The following is a 9,628-nucleotide window of genomic DNA, read 5'->3' on the forward strand; positions in this document are numbered from 1 at the left end:
CCAAACCTGGGCCTTACGTGCCTCACGTTGACCCCTCACACACGCAAGCAGAGCACACGCAGGCGCATGCAACAGGGCATGTCTCTGCTCCTTCCAAGCTCCCACCAGGGACAGGCTGGCCTGGGTCACACAACTGCTCAAGGGACAGGGTGGGTCCTGAGCCCCCTCTGCTACCAAACCCCTGCCCCCTGCTGTGCTTTACAGCCAGGCTCTCCTGACCACCTTCTCATCACTTCACTGCCCCCCTATCTCCTGGGACTCCCTGGCTAAGCCCTTCTGATCCCTCCTCTGAGGCCTTCACCACCCCCTGTCCAGGATGTCCACCACCACCTGTCTTGAGAATGGCCTGTACAGAAAGTCTTGAGAACCATGAGCAAAGACCAAAGAAACACAAAATTCAGTCGGGCCTAGCCCTAGAAAGGCCACCAGGCATGGTTAGCAGCCAGGATGTGAGGACAGGAGAACAGGACGTAGTGGGCAGGAAAAGCCAGACCAAGAGAGGCAGGTGGATAGCATCGAGGGGAGCAGAGTGCCTCTACCAGAGCTCAGGTTCAGGCAGGTTTTGGGGTCAGGGCCTGCATCTGGACAGAGCACCCGAGAAGAAGGAAGACATTTCAGGGCAGGAACACATGAGTGCTGGAGAGGGGCTGTGAGCAAGTCAGCTTGGAGGAGCTCGGCCATTTTGGGATCTGCAAGGCTGTGCAGGGTCATCCCGGCCACACTGCGCTCTCATGGGCCAGGAAAGGCTGACTCCAAACTCCCCCTGAGCTGTGACTGCCCTTCACTAGCTGGTCTCCTTTCCCATCTGTGAAGCTCAAGGAGGGGGAGTCTGCCAGCCACCTCTGAGTGCCTGGGGCCCAGCACGGGGTCTGCACATGAGATGTTCAGGAAATATTCTGCTGGGGTGCTGGCAGCCTGGGAATGTGGCCCTACTGATGGAGAGAGCTGGAAATGAAGCTGGGCCGTTTTTAATGAGCTTCAGGGGGCTCGGTATAATATCCAGAACACCTGTTTGGGCGTTAGGAGTGCTGGGCTCCAGCCCTGTGTGTGCGTGGTCAGTCATTCAGTCGTGTCCAACCCTTTGCGACCCCATGGACTGTAGCCCTCCAAGCATCTCTGTTCATGGGATTCTCTCAGCAAGAATACTGGAGTGGGTTGCCATTCCCTTCTCCAGGGATCCTCCTGACCCAGGGATTGAACCCGGGTCTCCTGCATTGCAGGCAGATTCTTTACCGCTGGGCCACCAGGGAAGCCCGGGCTCCAGCCCTAACTCTGTCACAAATAAAGAGGTCATGTCCCCTAACTGAGCATGTCCTCTCTTATGTGAAATAAGGGCATTGAACCAGGTGATATCTGAGGGCTTGTCCAGCTCCAGCAACATGGGAATCTCCCTCTTACATTGGATGCTGACCTCTCCCTGGTGACCTGTGGGTCAAGTCCTCCCCACACCACCAGGGGGAGCTCTACACATGCCCCAGGCAAGCAACCCACTAGAAGGGCTGGACAGGTGGGCCTTCATTCACCTAGGAAAGGCTAGTGCTTTTTCAGACACAGGACCCGGGGTGCCCAGCCACCAGGCTCACCACAAGGTAGCCTTGCACCCAAGAGTCATGGCATGGATATTCTGTGTTGAAGGATATCCTCAGCATCTTCAGTCTAAAGCCCCACTTGCTCATTGTTCAGACCTGGTCCCAGAGTAAGGACCATGACCTGCTCCACGCAACATTTCCATGAATATTCCTAGCATTCCTGATCTGCCTAATTTCTGAGGAAGAAAGAGATTCACCAGTAGGATTCCAATCTTTTAATTTGGGAATGACCAGCTTCCTCCTGCACCCTCCCCTTAGACCATAAAGCAGCCTCCCTGGCCGAGCTTCATCAAATGCCAGACTAGCCCCCACAGACAAGTCCACGTGACTTCTCAGGCCTGGCTCCATCACTGTAGGCTGGGGCAGTAGACAGTAGGCTAGGGAGCTAGTGAATCCAAAGGAGATGAGTCTGTCCCCTGTCCCACTTTCTGGCTGGGCTCAGAAGCCAGGTATCCCCAGGGTCACTGCTGGTCCCCTGTGAAGATGGAGCCAGGTGGGATAGGGCATGGGGGGGTAGCTGGGTTGGGGGGCAGGGGGCATCTCCTCTCCCCAGAGGATAGGCACTCACCCTGGGCAGCCCTGGGCACCATCTCGGTCCGGTAGATCTTGAAGGCATCGTAGGCAAAGACAGAAACCAGGATGATGCCAAACACCTGTGAGAGCAGGAGGGGGATGCCACAACAAAGGCCAGCGAGCCACTGGACGCCAGGGAGAGGGAGGTGGGTGACCCAGGGCAAGGCGTGAGCCAGCCCCTGGGCACTGACTTGAGCTTGGGGGGGACAAAGGCACAGGAAGGGTGCGACCATCAGCCAGAGGTCCCTGGGGGTTGGGGGGAGCCGGAGAATTCTGCGGGTCTGGACTCACAAAAGCAGCAATGGCAGCTCCGTCCCGGGAGGTCACAGCCGCGAAGGAGACCACCAGGAAGATGATGATGGCACTGACACAGCGGAGGAAGTCCTGGGGGTTGGGGGTGCAGGGTCAAAGAGAAGCAGAGGGCAGGCGGCATCAGCCTGAAGTTTTCCAGGCTAGTCAGCGGCTTGACCCTCAGGTACTGGGAATCCCTACACGGAGATATCCTTGGACACAACATAAGGTGCTTGAGAGACAGAAAGCAAGAGAGAGCTCACACAGCTCCCCAGGGGAGGGACGCAGATGGACGCAGAGGGACAGGAACCAAGACAAGAAGCCAAGGGGCTGGGCTGGGGCTGGACCTGCATTGGGGAGCAGTCTGAAGGATGGGGTCAAAGCTATATTCGACTATAGGACATGGGGGCTGGATTCCTTGCTTACCCAGGAAAAGGAGAGAGGCTGGAAGAGGAAAATTCAATGTTGAAAGAAGAAAGGGCCCAGAATGGCATGGGGGAGGCAGCACGGGGTGGGGACCCTCACCAGACAGGGCCAGTTCAGCCGATCGAAGCGCTGGTAGTACTGGGTGGCATAGAGGAAGAGGAAGGCTAGTGTGATGAAGAACTCCAGGAGCGCGGCAGCCATGTAGGCAGAGATGGAGGCCGTGAAGCAGATGAAGATGATGAAGGTCAGGGCCTGCAGGGCCAAAGGTGGGAAGTTTATCACGAAGGGGACACAGGCCCGGACAGGCCTTTGCCTCCCTGTTTTCAGGAAGCTCCCCCAGCCAGCACACCGCCTGCCCTCGGAGGTCTTGCCAACCCTGGTGGCAGGAGCCATGCCCAGGGCCTTTGCCCATCAAGGGCCGACTCCAGCCTCCCACCTCTGCCAGCCCAGGCTCCCCCTGCTCCGGTGCCCCAGTAGCCCCAGCAGTTTAACCAAGTTTCACAGCTCTGGGGAACACCACTCTATGAAATCCAGAAGAGAGTGGGTCCCCCTTTAGCACTGGGAACACCAGCCCCTTGAGTGGTGGGACATCAGTCTGTGCCCCCAGGAGGTACCCCATGCCCCATAATAATTCCAGGATGCCTAAAACTCCTCTAACAAGGACGAGAGCCTCTGGTTCCATGCCAAGAGGCAGGGATTAGAAGGCAGATGCTCCAGAGTGGATGTGCGTCCCCTCAGCTCTCAAATGTAGGACAAGGTATATGCCGAAGACTCAGGTTTACACTGAGGTCTTGCTAAGTGAATAAGGGAAGGTACTTTCCTGAGGACAGATGTTCACAGGGAGCAGGCAACAGATAAAGCGGGGCTGCAGAAAGTCTGCCCTTTTGGGTAACTGAACTTCTTGGATGTGCCGAGAAGCGGCCATCTAAGGCCCAGGAGGAGGCCGGCTGGTGTTATCGCCGTCCCATCCCATCCCTGTGCCTCACACTCCCTCAGTGTCCCAGAGAGCGGTCCGCTGTCTAGCTTCAATCCTTCCTGAAGACACTGAAAGCTGCTGTTGCCGCTTCCAGGCGGAGTAGCAGCAAGAAGGCAGGCGAGGAGATGTGGGGAGGGTCGCTGGGGCAAGCGGGGTGTCTGAGAGGTGGGGGAGGGAGGCTGCTGAGGAGTGAGCCCTGAGGGGCCTGGGGCGGGAGGTGAAGCTCTAGGCTGAGGAGGCGGCTGTTACCAGCTCAGTTTCCAGCAGGATGCCTTTGAGGGAGGAGAGGAAGGTCTTGTCCACCGCGAAGCCCTCGAGCCCTGCAGCTGCCCCTTCCTCGGGGGGCCGGTCCCGACGACTCCAAGCATTGAACATCTCCACGAGGCCCACCGGGTACAGCCCCCCACTGCCACCAGCCCAGGAAGGAAAACAGGAGGATGGGGACCTGGCAGGACGGGGAAGCAGAGAGGAGCAGGAAAGGCACTGCGAGAAACCTCAGAGTGAAGCGGGCAGGACTGCCGTGGGGGACCGGAGAGGGCGGCCGCGGGGTGGGGGCGGGGGGGGTGTGCTTGCCCAGATAGGCCTTCACCCAGCTGCCCAGAGCGCCCTGCTGGTGCCTGCACTGGTCCCCAGGAGGCACGTGGAAGAGGAGGGGCGGGGAAGAGGGGAGGGGTCAGCTCCCCTCTTACTTGGAGCCTGACCCCGCCCACCCGCCGAGGGTGGGCGAAGGCAGGAGGGGAGAGGGGGCGGACTGCGAAGAAACCGGGAGGAGCTGGGAGGTGAGCCGAGAAATGGGCCAGGCTAGGAGCCCCCGAGAACCCAAGCCTGAGGAAGTTTGCGTCCTCCCTTCCCTAACCTTAACCCTCTTCCTCACCATCCTTTCTCCCTTTTCCTTTCAGGGAGGGTGGGAGCTGGAGCCCGGCCCTGGCAGCACCCCTCAGGACCAAGCTGTAGCAGCCAAAACTGAGGACAAAGGCAGATTGTTGGGGGGACAAGGGGGCGCTGTGTGCCTGCTGCAGTGCCTCAATGGGCCTCTGTTTCTCCAGTATGCCAGGAGGGCAGCCTGACCCCCACCCCGGTGTTTAGGGCTGGGCCAGGGAGCCAGGGAAGGGGAAGGATGGGGGGACCACAGCGGAAACTCTGGAGGGCAGCAGGTGGGGGCTGACAGTGGGGAGGAAATGGGACCAGGCTGGGAACCACAAGATGCTCAAGCACCAGGGATGCCAAAGACAAATTAGGCCACTTTTAAGTACAGATTATTTATTTGAACAATTCTCTCCCTGCTCAATAACAGCCTCTTCCTTAGCAGCATTCATGTCAAAAGACTAGCAACTCCACCAGGAGGTTTAAGGTCGATGCTCCAAAGTCGATGCTCACTAAGCGTTTGATGAATGAAGGAAGGAGCGAACAAACTAATGAATTGAAGGGCTCTCCACTGGTGAAGGGAAAAATATCTGAAAGTGCCTGTGCTGCACCAGGGCAGCTGGGGGTGGGAGGGAAGAAGAGACAGACATAGCAGAGCTTTGAAGACCTTTCCCAGGAGGAAATGACAGGATGCCAGTTTCCAGGGACCATAAACAGCCGCTACTGCCTTGGATTTGCCCCGCATTTCTCACCCACTCCAAGAAGTGCAAAGTGCGGTCCCCCATGGTCCCCCGTCCTGTCCCAAGATCCTGCTGCTCCGGGTGGTCCTTTGGAGGGGCTGTGCCTTCGGGTGTCCTGGTTCACCACAGCAGGTGGCTGTCCAACCAGCTCCAGTGTTTGCCCAGGGACCAGCCATGGTCAGCACAGCTAGGCCATCACACGGGGCCGCACGCACACGCAAGCCAAGGAGACACGGTAGAGCCTGCGTTCCAGGCAGTAGCCATGGTGGGCGCCCTGCTGTCCAGGACACGGCCGCCGGTAGAAGACGGTCTGGTTGTGGTAGAGCAGCTCTGAGTTTCCCAGGGGGTCCATGTGGGAGCCCGTCTGGAGGCTGACACAGTGTGGACACAGGCAGCGTGCGTGGTACAGATCCTGCGGGAGCCGGTTCAAGTCTCTGTCCAACCTGTGGGGCGGCAAGAGTCAGGTGCTGGAGGGAGGGGCCGGCCAGGAGCAGTGAGGCCCCCGGGGGGAAACGCCAGGGCTGCTGTCAGTCCTGTGGCTTTGCTTCCAGCTCTGGTGCCCACAAGCCAGGTGGCTGTGAACAAGTCACCCCCTCTCCTCTGGGATTTATTCTCCTGAACTGCGAGGGTTGGGGATGGAAGAGTGACTTTCCAAATGGTGCCAGAGCCCTGAGGGGGGTGGGCCAGGTGGGGAGCTCCACTGGGGCCTCTACCAGACCAACTGTGGTTTCATGTGACCCATATGCTGGGTTCTAGCATCACGTTTCCTTGTGTGATTGTCAGTATATATGTATTTTTAAATTTTTAAAGTAAAAATTGCTCTTATATCCAAGTATAAGAAAGCATGAAGTGAAGGCTGACAGTCTGCCTCCCACCAGCCCCACTCCCCTGAAGGAGCCACTGTCTGCCATGTCCTGCCCATCCTCCAGATTCCAACTGTGCATGTATAATAAGCACATGTTCGGGTGTATTGTAAGACTTATTGACTTATTCTGAAAAGGTTTCATAGCCCCCAGAAGATGTGAAAAGTCAGTGCTCCAGAGGTCTGTGCTCCAGAAGCCCAGTAGGAAACAGCCAATAGGTTGGAAAACCATCCTCCCAACAGACAGGCCTTCGCAAACTGGGGCTCAGCTAGTGTAGCATTTCCCAGAGTGGATTCCCTGACAATGCGCTGTAGCAGAAGGGGTCTGTGGTCAAATGATTCTAGGAAGCGTTGAGTTTAATGGGCTCTTCTCTGCAGACTTCTTGCTGTGAATGTGCTGAGCATGCTGAGAACCTCTAAGGGGGTGGGGACTGCAGCAGTTTTCCCCCCACTTACTCGATATCATCACTTTTTTTCTGAGGAACAGCTTTTGCTACACATGTTGCAAAGCACGTGCTTCGGGGAAGACCAGCCCAAGTGGATATCAAGGGTTCACAGTCCAGGTGTCTAGACCCCAGCCAAGTCAGCCGTCTGGTACCCAGCCTCCCCAGAGGGGTTCCCAGCCTCTTTAGATTTAGTCTAGAAGCTAGCCAGCCTACTGAGACCACTTCAAAGCATAGTGGCCTGGAGTCTCCACCTTGGACTTAGTCTCAATCAAAGCTGGCCCCCTCCCTAGCCAATGACCTTCTCCTTTCATCCACAAAGCCAAGGCTAAGCCAGAAATAGACTTACAGTGGGTGGAAACAGATACCCCATGAGAATGCGAAACGGGAGAACTATGTTTGGCATCCCTACAGTACTAAATTTTAGTATTTTAATTCACTGTCCCAATTTCAGTACTTTCTACTATTTGTTTATATCACGACATAAATAGAGAATTATAAGATGTGGCAGCACATGGAGAAGGAATAAGACAGGTCCTGATCAAAGACAACCACCCTGAAGGTCCAGCCCCCCAACTGTCCCCCCAGAGCAGAAACAGGGTATAATTAGAACCCATTCATGGCTCAAAGCACTAGCGTTGGGGATTGGGCTGCTTTGTTCCTATCTGGTACATTATTCCCTGATATTTTTGTTAGAAAAGTGCAGCCATTGTAGGGGAAGGAAAGGGAGAAGAAGGGAGAGGAGGAGGAAAGATAGAAAGGGAGGAGGAGGGGAAGAAGTGGAGGAAGAAGACAGGAAGAAAACCTCCCTTTTCTGTACTAAGGTTAGATTTTTCGGGGTTTCATATGATCTGCGTCATCAGGCTATAGAATTTCACTTTACAGATGAGAAAACCTGAGCTTTGAACCCTTGAGCGATTGGCCCAAGGTCACCAAAAATGTGTCAGGGCTAGACCTTGTCTAACACCCAAACTTGATAACCTCACCGAGGTAAAAGGGAGACATAGGCTGGAATTGGCTGGAACTCCCCTGGTCCCTCACACACATCCTGACCAGCACATGAGCAAGCGTTTAGGAGGGGGCAGGGGCTGGCAGACTCACTCATATCTCCAGGGGGCGATGGAGCGGCTGTTGAGGGGTCCATCCTTGCTGGAACTGCAGGATTCTGGGTGGTGGGCGAGGCTGGTGGTCTCTGGGGGAGGCATGAGCACACTGTTCCACTTCAGCCACTCCTCAGTGGGGTTCTGTCCTTCGCGGGGGCAGCAGCCGGGCCAGTGGGTGCAACGCCTCTGGGACCCCAAACAGAGGGTGTGGGTTCCCATGACCATTGCCAAGAACGCCATCGCCTGTAGGAAAAGGCTGGTAAGAAAAGTGCTCCCGGCTAGTCTGCATGCCCCCTCCCCCAGCTGTGCTCTGAGATTCTAATTCATGCCCCATCTGGTCCGCAGCCCCAAAGCTGAGAGCTCCCTCCATCCCCAGCCACATCTCTGCTCTTGCCTCACTCAGCACCGTCCTGGCCAGGCCCCTGCTTACTAACCTGGTACATGCTGGATGCTGCTTGCCAAGCCTCAGTGCCACGCTGGCTGACAGTAAGGCCTTGTGCAAGCTGTTTGACTGGAGCAGTTTGAGAGTCCTGGTTTTATTTTCAGCAAACCTGTTTTGTTTATTCAAATTTATTTCCACTACCTTTTGGAGGGTGTGACCTGAGATTAAAAAACAAAACAAACCCCCCCCAAAAAAAAAACTTGAAAGTCTTTCCAAAAGCTGCTTTAAATGCTAGTCTCATGGAAGTTGTGATTAACATCGTCGTAAGCCTATTGAGTAAACTTTGTTCTTTGCCCTTTTCTGGGCGTAGGGTCAAAGTAATAATATCCTGTTATTCTGTGCCTTGGGAAACAGGCATTGTGAGAATTCTGATGGGTCACTTGATACCCGATATTAGGGAACATCACTTGGACTCTCTCCAAGAGGCCTTGCTGCTATAATCCCTGCTGCTCCCACCCAGGGTCTTGTCTCTTCTCTTCCCTCTCTTCTCAGGTATCCTCAGGATCCTCCACTTTAGTAAACATTTCCCTCTGTCTGCTTGTTCTCTGACCCCTTCCTCATCCTCCATGACCCCAACTTCTGTGACCACATCATCTGTGATTTCTCAGTGTCCATTATTTCTCCCCAACTTCCCCTTGCCCTTCTCAAGGGCCACTTACTCCCATTCCTGTACATCCCCTGACCTCCTCTGGACTCGGGATACAGGCTTAACCCCATAGGCTGCCAGGAAGGCCTGGACTACAACAGTTTGTTGGCTGGATGTGCAGGGTCTAATGGAAGAAGTGGTGGGTGATTGTTCCCATGGCGCAAATGAGAAGGCAGAGCCAAGAAGAGAGGCAAGGCGACAGCCTTAGCTAAGAGCCAACAGAAGCACCCAGCTCCCAGATCAGCCTGCCCCACCCCTACTCACTAGTTGAGGAGCATGGCAGGGGGAGCTGCTACTCTCAGGCCATGGGGTAAGGTCTTGCAGTCACAGGTCCATGGACCACTGTCGGCCAGGAGAGGAAATGTGTGCTCTGGCAAGGTTCCAGCTGGGCCTGGCCGCAAAGACACAGGTCAGTCAGGGGCCACCCATCTGGGGGGCTCTCTGCCTGTTTTGCTCCAATCTTTTTCTCTGCATCCTTGTTCAACAACTCCCCTCATCCCCTCACCACCCCCCCTCCACTCCAACACACTCATATACAGACACCGTCTCTAGAGTGATGTTTCCTGATTTGCATGTGCTTTCCCTTAGAAAATACTCCTTTGGTAACCAACGACTCAGGAAATAAACAAAGGGAACCAGGAATAACTTAAATGGCAGAATGATAAGGAATCTT

General features: G+C 55.5%; 2 protein-coding genes across 2 annotated transcripts; both read right to left on the reverse strand.

Moving 5' to 3' along the window:
* Nucleotides 1-2,000: 2,000 nt before the first annotated feature.
* Nucleotides 2,001-4,230, reverse strand: CMTM5 (CKLF like MARVEL transmembrane domain containing 5). Its single transcript, XM_052647168.1, has 5 exons — nucleotides 4,105-4,230; nucleotides 2,979-3,131; nucleotides 2,454-2,546; nucleotides 2,158-2,242; nucleotides 2,001-2,064 (listed from the first exon to the last, which is right to left on the reverse strand). The coding sequence occupies exons 1-5, from the start codon at nucleotides 4,228-4,230 to the stop codon at nucleotides 2,051-2,053; spliced, it is 471 nt and encodes a 156-aa protein (XP_052503128.1). The 3' UTR covers nucleotides 2,001-2,050.
* A 1,416-nt stretch (nucleotides 4,231-5,646) lies between these two features.
* Nucleotides 5,647-8,119, reverse strand: IL25 (interleukin 25). Its single transcript, XM_052647263.1, has 2 exons — nucleotides 7,866-8,119; nucleotides 5,647-5,902 (listed from the first exon to the last, which is right to left on the reverse strand). Exons 1-2 carry the CDS (start codon nucleotides 8,105-8,107, stop codon nucleotides 5,647-5,649), a joined length of 498 nt encoding a protein of 165 aa, XP_052503223.1. The 5' UTR covers nucleotides 8,108-8,119.
* Between the last annotated feature and the right edge of the window lie 1,509 nt (nucleotides 8,120-9,628).

This window comes from Budorcas taxicolor, chromosome 10 (genome assembly GCF_023091745.1).
Source record: "Budorcas taxicolor isolate Tak-1 chromosome 10, Takin1.1, whole genome shotgun sequence".
NCBI lineage: Eukaryota > Metazoa > Chordata > Mammalia > Artiodactyla > Bovidae > Budorcas > Budorcas taxicolor.